General features: G+C 44.6%; 1 protein-coding gene across 7 annotated transcripts in view; it reads left to right on the top strand.

Annotated features, from left to right (window-relative positions):
- CSPP1 (centrosome and spindle pole associated protein 1) overlaps window positions 1–18,781 on the top strand; it is a 1,229,219-nt gene that overhangs the window by 827,526 nt on the left and 382,912 nt on the right. For all 7 annotated transcript variants that reach the window (XM_078687197.1, XM_078687198.1, XM_078687199.1 and 4 more), the window contains one exon: window positions 13,635–13,784. In XM_078687197.1, coding sequence (XP_078543323.1) covers window positions 13,635–13,784 — 150 coding nt within the window. The remainder of the gene's footprint in view (window positions 1–13,634; window positions 13,785–18,781) is intronic.

The raw sequence follows: 18,781 nt of genomic DNA, 5'->3' as shown, positions 1-18,781 counted from the left end.
CCCCTCAAGCCCAAAGGATCAGAGGTGGCCTCCAGTCGGGGTACCCCCGATGGATCCTTCCCCAGTGCTGAATGTGGCACTCCATCCCCACGCGGACTTCAATGTCATTGACACCCGAAGCAGATTGTTTTATCGGACTCCAAGGGTCAAGTTCCATCCCCCACACCTCATCAGCATGCCTACTTAGAGCATGCCACCAATCACTATTTTAGGAGGACAAGGAAGGTGGTTTCCATGAATACAACAATGATGGTACCTTTTTGATGGTCTTCAGGACACAAGTGGCCTGGACACTCTCCCTGATACTGTCGTAAGGAAGGCCCACAGGAGTCCTCAACTTGACTTTACCCACCCAAGATGTAAAGTGTAATGTACTTACAGAGGTTCTGTACCTAGGACAACCAAGCCAAGAACCTCTGTTACTATTCAACAACACCCTCACCCATATCCTAATGGGCACCTGGCCCAATACAGTATCTTACCCGGTGGCTAATAGACATGTGGCAAGGTGACATAGACCTGCCCCCGGAGATCCAGACTTTATTCTATAACGTCCCACTCAGGAGAGTCTAATGTATAAGCCGCAATGAGCCGGCTGAACCCTAACCCATTCCTTCCACACCACCAGATAGGGAATCACTCTGAGACCATCAGACACTCAAATTCAATTGTTAAGCCCACGGTCAAGGAAATCCAGATGTTATTAATATGTCATGGTATCCAGCCATATCTTGAAAATGTAACCGGGGGCATGATAGGATGAAGTTGACTTGTTTTCGCCTGGGGAATTTTCACAGACTAACAAGCTTTCCAGTCATGAATGACTGGTCTGGAACTTTGGACCTATGCCCTTGTGATGATATGTCCTCATAATCTACAATGCACATCCTTTTATTTTGTAAATTTTACACTGTCCCAAGAAAAATATGGATTGTACCTATTCTAAAGACATTAGACGTGAGGCAATGCCACCCAGCAGTTTTAATGTTACAACTTTTACAGTATTAATTGTTTCTTGAGATATGTACTTGAAATGTGTGATTAGATACAAGAAAACAATGTGGAATATGAACCTGGCTTTTTAATGTATGGTATTAACTTTTTTTATTACATTATGCTGATCTGTTTCTTTTAATAACGTGATATAATGTGCTTTTATGATTTGCATTTTTAAATTGAATAAAGCTTGTTTTGAATTGCTAGGGAATCAAAGCATATTGAAACATTTGCCAAGGAAGTTTTCTCCTCGACTAGCCTTGCCCTCAGGTCAGTTAACACATCATGCTTCCTGGGGCGATATTCGCATGCATGTTGTGATAAGGTGGCAGACATCTTGCAGACTGTCCCAGAAGAACTTTGTCCAAACCTACAAGGCCTTTTTTGGATGGACAAGATGTGGCAAAATATTCTATTCGGTCTGGTCTGGAAAATACCAACTGTCTAGGTAAGTCAGTCGGAACCATTGTGGTGCTCAGGCGCCATGCCTGGATTTCCTCCATGGGCATCTCCTTTGATGACAATCTTTATGGACATGCTCTTGGCTGGCTCTTGGCTGTTAGGAGCGAAGGGTGATGTGAGCTTAAAACATTTCAAAGAGAGCAAGGCCACCACATATTCTCTTGCTGAGCTCAGCTGGTTCAGCAGTTTCCCAACAGCAGCACTCCTTTCGAGGCTTTGGGAGGTGTTTCCAGCAGAGTCAATGTCAATACATGCCTCAGCAGCAGCAGGCCTTCCAAACCCCATGAGGGTAAGGATCTGGTCAATAGTGTCCAGGCCACCAGGGGCAATGTTTTACCCAGACTTCCATCCCTCCCCCTGCAGCCCCCCGAAAAACCTCTTTAATTTTGGCCTTGGTGGCACATGATCACTGGGTGTGAAGTTAGATCACCTTTTACCTCCCTGGCTGGGACAGCATCACTGCAGATAAAGGCTGCTCCAGATCAGAGAGCAACAATCATCCCTCCATTTCCTTTCCCCAGGACATGCCACCGACACCTCAAAACCTCTCAAAGGATCACTTTTCAATCCACTGTGGAGAAGTTCTTGGTTTTTTGGCAAGGGAGCAAAAGAGAGGGTGCCAGTAGCGGAGATGGAAGAATGACTGTTAATCCTCTGATTTGATGATACTGAAGACAGGTGGTGTCCTCTGCCCAATTCTCGCCCCTTGCCCTCTGAAATTATTCTTCCGGAAGCACAAGTTTAAAATCCTTACTCTGGCTCAGGTTCTGTCTCCATCCAGGAGACTGGATGGTAGCGTTGGATCTACAAAACACATACTATCACATCCCTGTCCTGCTGACCCACAGATGTTAACTGCGGTTTCAACTTGGCCACAAGCACTGTCAGTTCTCAGTACTCCCACTCAACCTGACCAGTGCGCCTCTGGTGTTTACAAAGGTGATGGTGGTGGTTGCAGCTCATCTGAAGAAGTTGGCAATACCAGTCTATCCATACTTCAACAACTGTCTTATGAAGACGGGCTTGTCCCAACCAGTCGTAAATACCTAAGAGCTAATCTTTTGACATAGTTGAATTTTTCCATCAATGTGCTGAAATCACTACCTTCTCCTTCAGAGGCTTCCTCTCATAGCAGCCATCCTGGACATGATTCAAAGTTATTCCTCTGCCTCAAAAAGTCCAGGACATTAAGGCTATAATCCTGATATTTCGGCCTTTAGCTTGGATCTTAGTGAGAGCGTCTCTGAGGGTTTTGGTCCTCCTGCATCTTGCTTGTAGACCACGTCAGGTGGCACCTCCGGGCTCTGCAGTGTGATCTGAAGTCTCAGTGGGCTCAGCACTTAGAGGACTTGACACGGTCTATACAGGTGTCGAAGGAGACTGAAAAAGTCCTGCAGAGGACTGCTTGACCATAATTGGACTTGCAGCAGACCCGTCTCCCTACCCCACCCAGAGCCAACGGTTGTAATGGATTGGGGAAGTCATCTGGGAGAGGTGGAATTCAGAGGATGCTGGTCCATTGTGGAGACTCTGCTCCACATCAACTTGTTGAAGTTGCGAGAGATTCACTTAGCACTGAAAGCCTTCCTTTCCATCATCAGGGGAGAACTGGTGCAGTGTCTCAATGACAACATGACTGGCATGTAGTCTACAACAAACAGCGTGGTGTGGGAATGTGGATTCTGTGTAAGGAGGCCCTACGCCTCTGGAATCAGTGGAACGCTCAAGGCACCTCCCTGATCACCAAACACCTGACAGAATCGCTAGGAACCAGGGAGGTCAAACTCAGCCTACATTGCCTAGCTGATCGTGAATGGCGGTTACACTCTGAGGTGGCACAGTGCATCTTCCAGTCTACATCAATCCCCCACCGCAGAGAACACGTAGTGCCATCGTTTTTGCGTATTGGAGTGGCCAAGGCAGCCCTCAATCGGAGACTCCTTCTGCCACCACTGAGGGTCTGACTTCTGTATGCCTTTACGCCTCTGACTCTCCTGCCCAAAGTTCTGAAAAAGATCAAGAGACCTGGTCTAAGTCAACCTAGTGACACCAGACAGAATGAGGAGATTGTAGTACCCAGAACGTCTGGCCATGAGCACATGTACTCCGATTAGTCTGCCTCTTTGGGAGGATCTTCTTTTGCAGCACCATTGCTACACTACAACCTGCACAATCTGCACCTCCATGAATGGAGTTTGAGCTGTGACAATTTGATGGCTTTCAGGCTTCCGAGGTAATTGGGGTCTTCTTGGCATCTAGGAGTCCTTCCTCAAAGTCCACTTATGATGGACGCTGGGTGAAGCTTGTTGCTTGGTGTTAATCACGGCACATCCAGCACCTCAATGCCCAGTTATTAGTGCTATTGTTCTGCCTTTCATTTTCCCAGCAAGGCTTTGCTGTGGCAATGGTTAAAGGTTGCCTGATCAGTCTTCCCTCTTAAAGTCATCCATTGTGATACATTTTTTGAAGGGGCTGTCCATATAGTTTCCCCCTACATCATTTGTGATGCTGCAGTGGCATCTTAATTTGGTTCTCATGCACCTATTGTGCGACCCTTTTGAACCAATACCCGGATTTCCTCTCCCCTTCTCACCATCAAAATAGCATTCCCCATCTCCATAATTTTGGCCAGACGAGTGAGTGAAATCCAGGGAGTGCCCTTGGTCCCTCAGTACAAGTCACTGTATTGTAAACCTTTTATGCTCTACTTCACCCCTCAATGGAGGGGAGTGACTCCACACCTTCATCCCAAAAGAGCACAACGTTTTTATATCGAGCAAATAAGAAAGTATCGCCTGGGCGATCAACTTTTTGTGGGCTTCTTTGGAGTGAAAGTGGTACAAAAACACTCTCCTGGTAGATTTTGCTCTGTATAAATATCTGCTATGGGCTAGCCAGGAAGCAACCACCAGAAAGCTTGTTGGCTCATTTCACCAGAACAAAGCTGCTTCCACCATGCTGGCACACAATGTGCCAGTCATGGACATTTGCAAGGCTGCTGTGTGGGCGTGACTCCACACATTAACCAAATGCTACTGCCTAGGTTGGTATTTCGGCAGGACGGAAACTTTGCCCTATCAGTCCAATAGGATTTTTCTGGGCTGAGATATTACACAGACCCAACACCAACGGAAGGTACTGCTTTGGTATGTATTGACAAGCTGGGGAAGCAGCAGTTAAAAGTCTCTATCAGAACAACAAGTTACTTTTCTTTGGTAAAGCCTTTCTGGTAGAAATTCTATCTACCTGCAGATTCCTCCCTGTTTTGTGGAATGGTCTCCTGTAGTCCATTATTAAGACTCAAACATCTGCACACTGCCATATTGTGATTTCTATGGGACTGCGTATGTGGGCACAGCCAGAGATCAAAAAGAAACTGACATCAGTGCATGCTGTTGTGCTCTTATAGTGGCCCTGACGTTGTATCCGGAAGTGATGGACTTAAGGCGGAGGTGCACAATGCAACCTGTTGACGCGATATAGAATTGCTTTAAAGTTTCCGGATCCAGCCTTGCACCAGGGGAAATTTCCAAAGTGAAAAATCTGCAGTACATTTTTACCAGAAAAGTCTTTACAAAAGGTAAATCACTTGGTAATTTCTTTTGTAAAACGTATTCAATTTCATAATTGCCAATCGCACTCTAAGCATGCGTTAATGGCTACCTGCTCAACTCGGTGGTGATTTGACAGCCCCCTAACAAGACTGACTTTCCAGTCTCCAAGTATAAGACCAAACTCTATTACCAAAAAATATACTGATAGACTTTGTAGAGCATGATAGATCTTTTTATGGCAAATGTTTCATAGATGAACTATTCTTGTAAGTTTGCATGATATTTAAATCGAAAGGGATGTTCACTTTCAGCCGTAGGCCATCAGATATGGGAAAGCCCAAAATAAAAAAAAACTATTTGAGTCCTTACCCCAGGAAGATTATATTCCTGGGACTCGGTGTCCGTGTCATATATGCTGTACTATTCCTCGCACATGCACTCATGGTTAAAAACTCACAGGAAGTTCCATTGTTCCTGGGTGGTTGAAAAGGAGAATGAGGCAATAATAAAGGTGAGTGGAAAATAATATTTATTAAGATGAATAGTGTGCAGTAATTGTTAATATTACGTTTATCCGGAGATGATGATCGTTCCTGAATTGGCTCAGGAAGGCGGGCGTGTTGCAGCCTGCATTTGCCTGAAATGATGAGAATAATTTAAAAAGTCGCATCAGCTGCGCTTGTGGCATGCAAGTGCCTGGTATAGCTTCTTTGAGTCATGGGTGTGCACTGGGTTCCAGAACCGAGAGGTCCCAGAGATTAGAATGGCAGCTGATACTGTGACTGACGGTAGGGGTTAATCATGGCCTGCCTGGCAGTAAGTACTTAAGGTCTGGTGTGCTGCTGCAGGCGGCTTCGTGAATTGCTTCAGTAGTGCTGCGAAGGATGCTAGCTCGTGAGTAATTCGTTCTAGAAACCTCAGTGAAACAAGACAACCCTTGCAACATGCCTGTCTAGTCCAAGTTATCCTGCATTTCTATGTTGGGGGTACATTTGTAATAAATACGCACCAGCTCTTGACCTTGTGCAGATGTCTGCCAATTCTTATAGTGCCGAGCACAGTTTCTTTTACAGCTATAAGCAAATCAGTCTTGACCCTGCTCCCCCTGGGAACAGTGTGGCCCGAACTGCCAAGCCACGTCCTCCCTGGACCGGAGTCCAGCATCCTGGGAACGGTTTTCGGGATATCAGCCTTGCTACCTTAAATCCAGTAGCATGGAGAGCACGAGAGCCACGTCTGGACAAACCCATCCCAATCAAGGGGACTATAGCGACATGGAATCTTCCAATATGGCGACCCACTCTTTGTCTGCAGGGATGGTGCAGGTCCGTTTCCCCGTGTTGTCTCAGATGTGAGAGTGATACTGCGGTGTGATGCCAGAGCGAGGCGGCAAACCATTTGGTGAGGTGCCTACCCCTTCCCATGACATGTATTGCCCCTTCCGTTTTCAGTTGACCTCGACCCCTAAGTACCCATTCTCTTGTTCCAAACTACAGGCCAGATAAAAATCTAATACATTATAGCTTCAAAAAGAGCTACATTGGCCAGTATGCTGGAGTTTGGGCCTTTATTAATATATCAGGAGTGCACAAGCACCATGGCTAATATACAATTAGCAGAGCCATCTATTTTTAGGTTGAGTCTAGCGGCAGCATGCTTGCGTTGCTCGCTCTGCGAGGCATGCTGTAGTAGGGTATGCTGTGGAAGCCTCGTCCATTCTCCACCCAAATTTGTCATTGTCTTTGTGTCATTGTCCTGCTTAAATGCTGGCTTCTGATTGGTAAATAGGCTTTTTAGTACCTTGTCGCCATTTGTTACCGCCCATAAGGACTGGACCTTTTACTGGTCATGCTACACGGTCTGCTTTATCATAATGAACAGCACTATATATTTTTTTATTTTTTATATTTGCAGCGTGGTCCGCTGTTACTTTATAGTCACGCTTGTTTATTTAATTAACTTGCTGTTTTCTTTTTTCTTTGTGAGGGGTACAGACGGGGCTAGAGCCAGGATCGGTTCTGTTGTGGTGAAAGGCAGGCACTTTTACCTAAACAAGCACTTGCACTGCAATAGGTCTTGCATTTAATGGATTTTGAGCCATTGACATTGCAAATGACAGCGCCTTTTTTTTTGTTTTCGTTTTTAAAACATGAATAAAAGGCATTGTCATTTACAATGCCTATAGCTTAAATTCGCGTACTAGCTACAAGCTATCAAGAGATGATAAAGCTTGTTCAAATTGCTGAAAGCCCATAGGCTTTCGAGCAGTCTGATAGAGGAGCAAGAATTCTAGAAGGTGGAGAAGCAAGGTAAAGGAGCAAAGGAAAAACCTGCCGGAAGGGGCATTTTAAAATTATGAATCTTTTAATCAAAATGGAGCAAAGAATCCAGATGCTGATAGAATAAAGTAGAAAAGAGATGGGAGCAAAGCTATATATGCTCATGGTTGACTGTGTGCTCCATGGCAACCTGAGAAGAGCTTTACTATTGTGGGAGTGTGTTTCCTATCCAGTTGGGATTACCCCACTACAGTAGGAAGCACAACCAAAGTTGTAGTGGTCTATGGAAAATAACCAAATTAAAATACAGAAGCTCTGTAAGAGACTATACAGGAAGGATTATGCTCGATCCTCCCACTTGGGTGTGCAAAGAGTGGGCCAAGTGACAGGTCGGAACTGAAAGACATGTCACTTGCTGCAGTAAACCAGCACGGCAGCACAGGAAACAAGCATTTACAATGCAATGGTTTCGCCTTTGGAAAAGTTAGAGCTATTGGCATTGTAAATGACAAAATTTGTATTTGTGTTGGTTTTGAAAACAGATAAATAAATGTCATTGTCATTTACATTGCCATTAGCTTAATCTCTGCAGTCACTCTGCAGTCCCTAGCACTCCATAGCACTCCCTAGTCACTCTGCACTCCCTAGCACTCCCTAGTCACTCTGCACTCCCTAGCACTCCCTAGTCCTCCCTAGTCACTCTGCACTCCCTAGCACTCTGCACTCCCTAGCACTCCCTAGTCACTCTGCACTCCCTAGCACTCTCTAGTCACTCTGCACTCCCTAGCACTCTGCAGTCACTCTGCACTCCCTAGCACTCCCTAGTCACTCTGCACTCCCTAGCACTCCCTAGTCACTCTGCACTCCCTAGTCACTCTGCACTCCCTAGTCACTCTGCACTCCCTAGTCACTCTGCACTCCCTAGTCACTCTGCACTCCCTAGTCACTCTGCACTCACCACTCTGCACTCACCACTCTGCACTCTCCACTCTCCACTCTCTACTCTGCACTCTCTACTCTGCACTCTCTACTCTGCACTCTCTACTCTGCACACTCTACTCTGCACACTCTACTCTGCACACTCTACTCTGCACACTCTACTCTGCACACTCTACTCTGCACACTCTACTCTGCACTCTCTACTCTGCACTCTCTACTCTGCACTCTCTACTCTGCACTCTCTACTCTGCACTCTCTACTCTGCACTCTCTACTCTGCACTCTCTACTCTGCACTCTCTACTCTGCACTCTCTACTCTGCACTCTCTACTCTGCACACTCTACTCTGCACACTCTACTCTGCACCCTCTACTCTGCACCCTCTACTCTGCACTCTCTACTCTGCACTCTCTACTCTGCACTCTCTACTCTGCACTCTCTACTCTGCACTCTCTACTCTGCACTCTCTACTCTGCACTCTCTACTCTGCACTCTCTACTCTGCTCACTCACTACTCTGCACACTCACTTTGCACTCTGCACTCACACTCTGCACACTCACTAGTCTGCACACTCACTAGTCTGCACACTCACTAGTCTGCACACTCACTAGTCTGCACACTCACTAGTCTGCACACTCACTACTGTGCACTCACTACTCTGCACTCACTGCTCTGCACTCTGCACTCACTACTCTGCACTCACTACTCTGCACACTCACTCTACACACTCACTCTGCACTCTGCACACTCACTCTGCACACTCACTCTGCACTCACTACTTCACAATCTGCACTCTGCGCACTCTGCACTCTACACTCACACTATAATAGTCCTTATGTCCTGTAACCAAGGGTTTGTGTGTTTAATACACCCCAGCACTGCCAGTTACCAGCGGCACAGTGCCCCTTTGGACGCCGCACAACAACGTGAACACAGTGTGCTCCGAGGGCAGGGGCTTGTCCCGGCTGAGAAGGGAGGGGGCATTGAAACAACAAAGAATTGTTGATCCTGTACAAATACGGGTTGACGTTCTTTACAAAGCTTAAAACAAATCAAGAGCAGCTTTGCGTGGTTAATGAGAAATCTACAACCGAGAATCCCCATATAACTGTTTTATTTTTCTTGTTTCCCTTCGTAATTCGAGCAATGCGATCTTGACCCCCAAACACTTTTGCACGAGTAAGTACACCCCGGTGAACAAATGAAACGCGTACCCCCCCACCCCCACACACACCAACCACCCTGCTACCATTATACGTTGGGGTCGGCGATAGTAAGCGCTTGGCTGTTAATTTGAATTGCTTTTCACATATTTTATACTAAAATCCCGTTGTTTGTCATGCATTTATTTGCCTCTAAAAACAGCTGCAAAATGTACATAATCTAGGCGTAAGGGCAGGGCGCAGACTCAGTTGATGCAGGTAAACAGTTGGGCGCACTTGCAAGTCCACGGGAGAGAGAGACTTCTGCAATAAATGTGTCTGCCCAGCGTAAATACAAAGCGCCATTAATCTCACTTTTCGCCCAGTTGCCTGCCATTGTTGACGAGAGTAAGTGACGCATTAGAATTGACTGTGGTAAGGGACAAAGTGCCCTCCCAGCTTTACCTAGGCGAGTGACCCATCTGCAATGCATGCATTGTTTGCCCTTTGAACAAGCCCTGCCCCAGTCACAGCATAGCCATCAAGACTGAATGGTCCCCCCCCCTCAGAGACGGTGTTTAATGTCACCAGCCCCCAAAGCACCTCCGGACATAAATCAAACTCTCCATCTAGTGCGTCATGTCCTTTCTTCCCATGCGATTGGCAGAACCTCCCACTTATGTGTGTGCAAGCAGACCACAAACCCTCCTCACGCGTTTCTGGGAAGCTAAACCTTCCTTCCCGAAAGTCCAGTCACCACAGCAGAACAGTGACAGACACCATTTCGGAACTATTTGTATAGCGCCTTCCCACCTCTTGCGAAGCACTGCCCACTTACAATGCATGTATGTCATGCAAATAACTCTGAAATCCTGGCAAATACAGCCGATAAAACACTGGGTTTTGCTCATACTGCTATTATCGCCAGGAAACTACTCATCAGTTCCCCCAGATTAAAATATACGGGGGATAAATACGAGTTTTACCAACATTCAAAATGCACACTGAGGTCAAGAGGGATGAATGAAGACGAGGAAGATGTGGCACTTTTTACACAGAAAAAGCAGCCCGGGCCTTCTTAAAAACAATCACAAACGCCCACCCACGGATTAGGACATCCAGACCTGCCAGCTTTGAGATCTGTTGCACCCTGTGAGGCTACGAAGCACAGCGGGACCTTGGAGGGGGCGGGGCACAGAACCCGTCTCTGTCTGAGCAGTCATAGGGGGGCCTTACTAGGGACTGGCCGGTCCCAGAGAGAGAAAGGCGGGGTCTTGAGCTCTTCAATGAGTGAGCAGGTATAAAGAAAGGGGTAGGGACTTGAGCCCAATGCTGCCCGAGAAACCCCTCTGTACTCTCCGAAAACATTAAGTCATCTGAATCCACATTCCACAACCATGGCTTATTTATTATGTGATAAAGCGCTGACGTCCCCCAGCAGGGCTTCAGAGCGCTACACTTCCGGTGGGTGAGGAAATACCAGACAAAAATCAATCATGTGCTGACTAGTGACAGAACACGCCAACTATTATTTACACACGGACAGTGGGAGGTGGGGCGGGAACAGGCTCACGGACAGCGGGAGGGGGGCGGGAATGAACAGCGGGACATCGCGCAACCCACCCCTGCAATATTTATTATGTGATAAAGCGCTGAAGTCCCCCAGCAGGGCTTCAGAGCGCTACACTTCCGCTGGGTGAGGAAATACCAGACAAAAATCAATCATGTGCTGACTAGTGACAGAACACGCCAACTATTATTTACACACGGACAGCGGGAGGGGGGCGGGAACGGGCTCACGGACAGCGGGACATCGCGCAACCCACCCCTGCAAAGGACACTTCCGAAATGGCGAAAACAAAGCTTAAAAAATAAAAAATAAAAAAACACGCCCACAACCGCATGACGTGGGCAAAAGCCTAAAATTCTCGGGAACGCCCACGAATCTGCTCCGGCATTGACGGACAGATCTCTGGTCCAATGGCTAGCCTCCATTTATGGAGCTAGCCAATGGAACAGAGGGGCGGGACTACACACACATACTCTACACATAAGATTTCGCCTGTGCGAAAAGCTGCGCAGTGCGCAGCTTTCGACAGGCGAAACCTAAAAAGCTGTCCCACAGAGTGTGCAGTTAAGCCATGTGAGTCTTGAGGCAGGCAGTTTATTTACCCCAAATAGACAAGTGGTTATGATGTGAGGACATCTCAGTGTTGCTATAATTTATTTCAAGAAACTAGTTCGTGTAAATTAGAAAGGTCTCCAGGTGTTGAGATTTCACAATTGCGAACATTTGTCTTCCTAGAATATACTAACCCCTACTCGCTAGTTTGCACATTATATTTTCCATCGCTAGCATTATGTACCAGCTTATGAGTAGTTAGTATTCCACAATGTATTTGTGCAAATAATTCCATTTTGAATTACTTTGTGCTTGCGGCCACAAAGGCATTCAAATTTTTGCCTAAAGTTGCATTAATGCTTGCATTTGCGATTGACAGTGCCTTGTAAAAGGAGACTAATAGGCTATAGAAAATATGGTTGCTACCATAATACCCTATGGAAAGGTATAATCTATTACTTACTACTTTGTTATTTATGTACCGTGGGACTCCCACTACGACGACGGGAAATGATTCAGGCATGTGAATCTATGAAAGATACCCCAATACTGGATAACTGTAGTTACAGGTAAGTAACTTGTTTCTTCATCATTTTACCAAACCTTTGCTGGTGCAGTGTAGTCTTGATGGCTAATTAATAAGTTTTTATTTTTTTTAGTATAGGTTGGTGTTTTTATTCTAATCCTTGATATTTTCATTATAAATACTAAAGCCATTTACCTGGACCCCAGCAAATACGTGATATTGTTGCTATTGAAAAGGGCATTATAAACTGTTCCCTTAATGGAGTTTTCCCATAAGTTTCAAAGAAGTCTGTGCTTTTCGCCAGGGTTAGCGCAGAATTTCTTGGGTGCACATCCCCCAATCCTGCGCTCAACTATTACAATGATGTCCTAGATTCTGACACCTTAGCAACTCCTGGTTTTAAAGGAGTAGTCAAGCTTGCCTCTTTTTTAGGTCTGGTTTGGCAGTGCAGTTGTTTGCACAACGCATTGCTCACACTATATATAGTGAGTCTTTGATCAGATGCCTAAAAACTGGCTTAATTGTATCAGTGTCTTTTAGCCACTTGATTGAGACCTACATTGTAAGGCGCTGCTCCGGGAGAATTTCTCACTCACTGTCATGCTATTGGTTATTTGTTGAATCATTCTGCTTCCAAGGGAGTGCTTGAATTGGAACTGCATGCAGGGCTATTTATACCTAAGAAGTACCCAAAGCCATTACACTTTGTCACATTCAATTATTTGTTTTATACACTCATTGTATACAAAATACATGTTGTTCCTGCAGCATGCATTTTTGAATTCTTATGTCATAAATCGAATGTTGGCCTGAACTCACAATTGCCTTCTATCACGACAGATGGCCATCTGAGCGTTCAAGCAGGCAATATGTGATAAATAATAAGTAATTATGAGGGTTGTGTGTGTACAAACATTTTGATATGTGGGCACATAAGAACCTCAATTCTGCACCACAATACCACTGTAATCAATATAATTGATACCAACACCAATGCTGCGAATAAGGCCAATTTCATCCCCACCACACAACCACAGCCAATAACACACCATAAATGCCAAAATACTACTAATACCACCACTGTTTCCATCACCAAAGTCCCTACTCCCCTCCACCAATACCCCCCCCAGTACTACTAAGGTCAGCATAAATGTCACTATCAATACCACACTAACTAGACCCCCACCTCCGATACTACCACTCCGACCATTGCCACCATCACCATTGCTCCAGTTCCACTACCAGCACCGATATCTGTATTACTACCACCATTAATGCCACCACCAGTATCTTCAACACCACCAGCACTAGCACAACTACAATAACTATCAAGAATTCCTATATCACACCGCTACCAACCACTTACTTGGCTACCCAGGTAGGTCTGGCGTCAATGTCCAAATGCAGGAAGTTTTGTCAGTGCTTGTTTTCAGATTGCCATCTACAATAGAATTACTGTGACTTGTAGGTACTGGTTTTACAGCCTCTGTAGCCATGGGCCGTTGGGAAAGTGTGCAGTTCTCGTGTGCACCTAAACGTGAAATGGAAAAACATACATGCAGCCTCCCACAATGTAAAACTAAGTCATTGTAAATTGATGTATTTATTTTATAGATTGAGGAAAAGAGGCGTAAAGAAGAAGAGGAGCGAGAAAAGATTAGACTAGAAGAGGAAAGAGAGGAAAAACGATTAGCTGACCAGAGAGCTAAAATGTTAAGAGAATTCGAAGAGGAGCAGAACAAGAAGAAAAGGAAGGAGGAGGAGGTACATTTTTGCAATTTGAATAAATTGTCACCCTGGCTGCCCCGCACAATCGTTTGTACCTGTGCTTGTGTTTTGTTTTTTTGGTCTTGTACTGAAGTCCATACTTGATATTAATGGTCAGAGGTCGCGCACAAAGTATATGTACCAGTAGTTGCTGGCCAGCGTTCATCCAGAAATTGAGTACGTTGAGGATGGGCGGGAAAAACAGGGCATACCTGTATTTTCATTGTCATGAAGTTTCACAATCAGAATTTTACAATAACCTTTGTTGCCAAACTGCCCTCAATTATACTGTGATTTTGATACATGTGTAACTTCAACTGATGTCACTGGAGTACACTGCTGGTGTCACTTAGAGATTGGAGAAATGCAGACCGTATTTGTTTTCTTTGTCCGAATTTAACATTATTGAAACATTTCTGAATAAGCTTTCTGAATTTGGAATTCTTCATTCTAGAATTAGACATGGCGTTTCTGCACTGCAGCAGAATATATTTGTGCTTAAACTTGGGGACATCTCAGTACAATACTCCTCCCCTGTTTCTTAGCAAATAAAACCTTACGAATGCTCTTTGAGATATGCTGCTATGATCACTCGTTACTACATTTCACTTCGTGTACAGATGACCATAAATATCAAAATTAGAAATGCTGAGCCCCTCGGTCTGGTGAGATTACGACCCCTGAATTACTCAAATGTCAAAATGTGAGCAAATTCAAGTGATGGTTTATTTGGTATCACGTGGTGCTGAATTTACACACACGCACTTTTTTATCACGTCTTGCCCATGTACGAAATAAAAGAGCCAAAACATATTTAACATGGTACACTACTGTTATTAGTAGTTGTCTTTGATCTAGAAAGAAAAACACACCGAGTACTTCGATTTAAATAAAATGTATTGGTTTTCTATGCTAATGATACTAATGTTTCTTTTAAAAGCCCCTAGGTTAGTATTATGGGTTTTTTTTCACTTGAAAAACCAGTAGAAAAGCAACAAACCCCTTAGACTGAAAAATCACATGAAACTGAGGGAGAAAATTATAGCAATACCTGCAACAACAACAAAAAATAATTGAGGCGCCAAACTGGGGCGTGATGACGTGCTCAATCAGCCATAACGGTTTCACATGAATTGGTTCTGTCATATTTACTTACAATGCATGAAAAAGAACATCTTTCAGAAACACACAGGAGTAAAAGGTCATAGATGACAATTTATGAAACATTGCACCAATAAAGTTAACAATGATTTCTGCTGAGGTGCTCCATGATGCGTGTAAAAGTGCTTGTGCAGTGCAAAAATTGGTGTATAAAACATAAGCAAGAGAAATCCATGAAAAACCTTCGCAATCATTCTATATGAAAGCCTGGTCAAAGCACATAGTTCATAGGGTCACTACAACTAGGACAAGTCTGTTGGATTTCCAAGGACTGTGTTAGCCCAACTTATTCCTTTTGATACTGGCAGGAATTATAGATTCACCGATGTTTCAACCTGCTGGGGAAGCGATTCAGTTGTGCAACAAGGGTAAGGGGGATCTTCTTCAGGACAATTGAAAGAAACACCTGCATATTAAATAAACCATGATCAGTCTCGTGTGTGTATATATGAACACAAATACACCAATGAATGGGAGAAAAAGGCAAGACTTACCAAGTCGTCTAGAGGATTGGCAGAATAGTTGACATATAGCTATTGTTAGTTCATGAAAAAGTATTGAAATAAATCAAATGTGTGAGAATCACAGGCCTACAGACGATGTGAGTCGAGGCAAGTTGTAAAAACAGGGAAGGCTCGTCAAGTCTTTTTTGGAGAAAGCCAATGAATGAAATGTCATTAAATACCCAGCGCTCCCACATCGGGGCAAACCTAGAGGTAGAGGAAAATCACTTTCAGAAAATGTTTCAGCCCAGAAAATAAACCGAATTGACTGATGCATAAGTTTGTGCACTTACACAAGAGCTGTGCAAAATCAATCCAGGATAATTCACAAAAAGTCGCATCCAACTGAAAACTATAAGAAAAGAAAAAAGAGAAGCTACTGAACTATCAAGACAAAGATAAAGAAGAAGAAAAACAGTGCATACACTGCCTCGTACTTTTTCTGTGAATATAACTTCTCTATGGGCTTTTTCGACCTTGCACATGCATGCATGATCTGTCGCACGAAGACTAAAGGTCTGCCACCCCTGCACGTATAAGTGCATGTGGAGAGCGAAAAGCAGATGGCATCCTTCCAAGATGGCAGACGCTGATTAGCATTCTAGGCCAAAGGATGAGATGCACACCACATATGCACGCTGTGACAAGAGGTAGAAAGCACCCTCTCACGCTGGCCAGTGCCAAAGTGCTATTTGCGAAAACAATGCTCACAAATGGTACAGGCGCACAAAAACAACAAGGCACCAGAAAATAAAATTGCTTTGGCAAATGCATCTGGGTAAATTAATGTATTTGAACCTGAAAAATGTCCAAGGTAGAAAAACTTGGAAGATTATTATACTTCAGATAATGTGTTGTCAAGAGCAAACGGGGAGCACAAGTTCCCCAAAGAAACGTCCCAAATTGAAAGAATCATATGAGGTAATGAGCACAGCTTGGAAACATTGTCTGTGGACCACATATATCATAAAGGGACTGGCAATGAATCGGATAATTGAATACAAGACTGCTCTTAAATGAATAAAGTTATGCCACTGATAATGTAACCAATGAGTTTATTATACATAGTTCTCCATTCTGAATAATATAATGAAAGAATGGCTGCTCACATCACAAAGAGACCTGACGGTAAATGGCAACACAAGGTGAATGAAGTGATTTCAGAATAGCGAGGAACTACAAACAATGTAGTCAATGACATATTATACATATCTATCCACTATTAAAAGAGGCTACTTGTCAGTTGGGTTCCGCAACTTCATTAAGAACGTTTTGTACAGTGCTCAAAAGATGTACCTATTTACATTCTCTCAAATTAAGTATTGCAGCAGTGTCCCCGCCTCTAGGATTCTTGACAATCTTTTCAATACAAACCATTTAAGCTCTTCAGCTTTATGGTTAGTGTTAGAGGAATGATCAACTAGGGGAGTACCCAGAGTTTTGCAACTGAGTCTGCGTCTAAGGTGTTATAAAATCCTGGTTTTAACCTTCTGTTTTGTGTGACCCACATAAACCAGGTTACAGTGACATTCAATGATGTGTAGCATATCAGTGCTGTTACAATGTGTGTGATCTTGAAGACTGAACCTTTTTTTTTTTTTATCATGTTTAAAATCTTTAAGTTCTAGGGTAAGTTCACAGGCTTTACATCCTCCAATTTTTGATGACCATAAAGCGGGGGGAAATTGCCATAGTCCATAAATTGATATGCATTGGTGAGGGTAGCATGGCTGTGACAACATGGTCCCCTATATTTTTCTCTCTTTTGAATGCAAATTAGGGTTTATCATCAAAATCAATATCAATTTCATCCTGGATCAGACCCCAGGTTTTTGTTAACCTTTTTGATTTCATTACTAAGTGAACAGAAGGTAGTAACACGTGTGAGTCTGTCGTCACAGTTGGTGCTATTGTTGGATTTGGGCACCAGTCAGTAGTCTCTAAGAAAATACCAGGCCCTCTTTCTAGCTCTTTTTAATAGATCCTCTGGGTACCCACGTTAAAGTAGCCTTGTGATTAGTATATTGGATGCAAAAAGGATACTAAGTTCCCCGGAGATCAAAAGGAGGTATGGGAAAGTGGAGACAAACTAAAGTCAGGGAACTGGGTGTTCCCTTGTTGGAACTAAGGGACCTCACACACCCAGGAATCTAGGTGTCATGCTTCATCATTGGTCCCCTGCTCCTCGTCAGACTGGCGCTGCAATGTCTGACGGGCGCCGTAGGCGCTCTTTGTCGGAGATCTTTTGTTCCAGCCAATAGTTTGCGTGCGTGTGAGGGGTCTGGTGGTGGTGTAGTCGTGAAGGGAAAGTGAGGTTTAAAAGGAGGTGAGTCAGTCCACAAGGGATTTTATTCGGGTGGCTGACTCCCTTATTAAAAGGGTGGGAGGGGAGAAAGAAACTGTTTAATTGACAGCGGACTGACTCAACCCTCTAAAAGGTCGACATGTTTCATGCCTGTCTGGCAATTCTTCAGGACCTCAATAGAGATGTACTACACAGTGAAAAATAAGGTAAAAAATTAAAAAGATACAACCTCACTGGGTCAATCAGGGAGCAAGCCAACCGGTCCTACTCTAAGGGGGAACCTAGAAGAAATATATACAGGAATACCACTTTAACATTAGGTGGATACAATTCCTACTAAACCTAGGATCCAAGAAAGTGCTCCATAACCCATACAACAGTGGTCTATGAGGTCTGTTTCCCCAATTACACAGTGATAGGCATGGTTAAAGTAGCATGTCCATTCATTGAAAATATGGCAGTGTAATGAAGGATTAAACCAATAACAATAAAAATAATAAACAGAAGAAGAGGTTATCACAACAATCAATAATGCTTGACTGGAATAGAGCTTACCCTACAATATAACCCTGGAGGGCCCCGCAGTCTGTTCCCGTGGGGCTGTTCGAGGAGGTAAATACCTGTGACAGGAAGAACAAATACAGGAACCCAAAGGGTTTGTTTATAGGTGGAGAATGGGGTGGTTAAGTGCAGTCAGGCCAGGTTGGTAACCGGACACTGGGCCTGACTGAAAGGACTGTGATTGAGTGAAGGGGGGGATCAGGCAGAGCCATCTCAAACCCCCCTCCCCCCTCTCTCGACTTGTCGGCCAGCCCTGCCAATGGGTGGCCAAACACGGAATGCAACAGCAGGCCATGGAGCACGGCCCGCCCCGCCTCCGCGTTCGGGGCCGATTGGGTCCGGACCGGTGGTCCCCGCCCGCACCCCGTCACAGAGGTACGGGGGGCCATGCCCCTATCGGTCCTAATGTCTGCCGTCCCTGCCGGGCACCCGACCGCCAGGTAAATGCGCAGCCTGGGTGGCTT

This window comes from Lissotriton helveticus, chromosome 4_1 (genome assembly GCF_964261635.1).
Source record: "Lissotriton helveticus chromosome 4_1, aLisHel1.1, whole genome shotgun sequence".
Lineage (NCBI taxonomy): Eukaryota > Metazoa > Chordata > Amphibia > Caudata > Salamandridae > Lissotriton > Lissotriton helveticus.
This window is presented reverse-complemented; position numbering and strand designations above follow the sequence as displayed.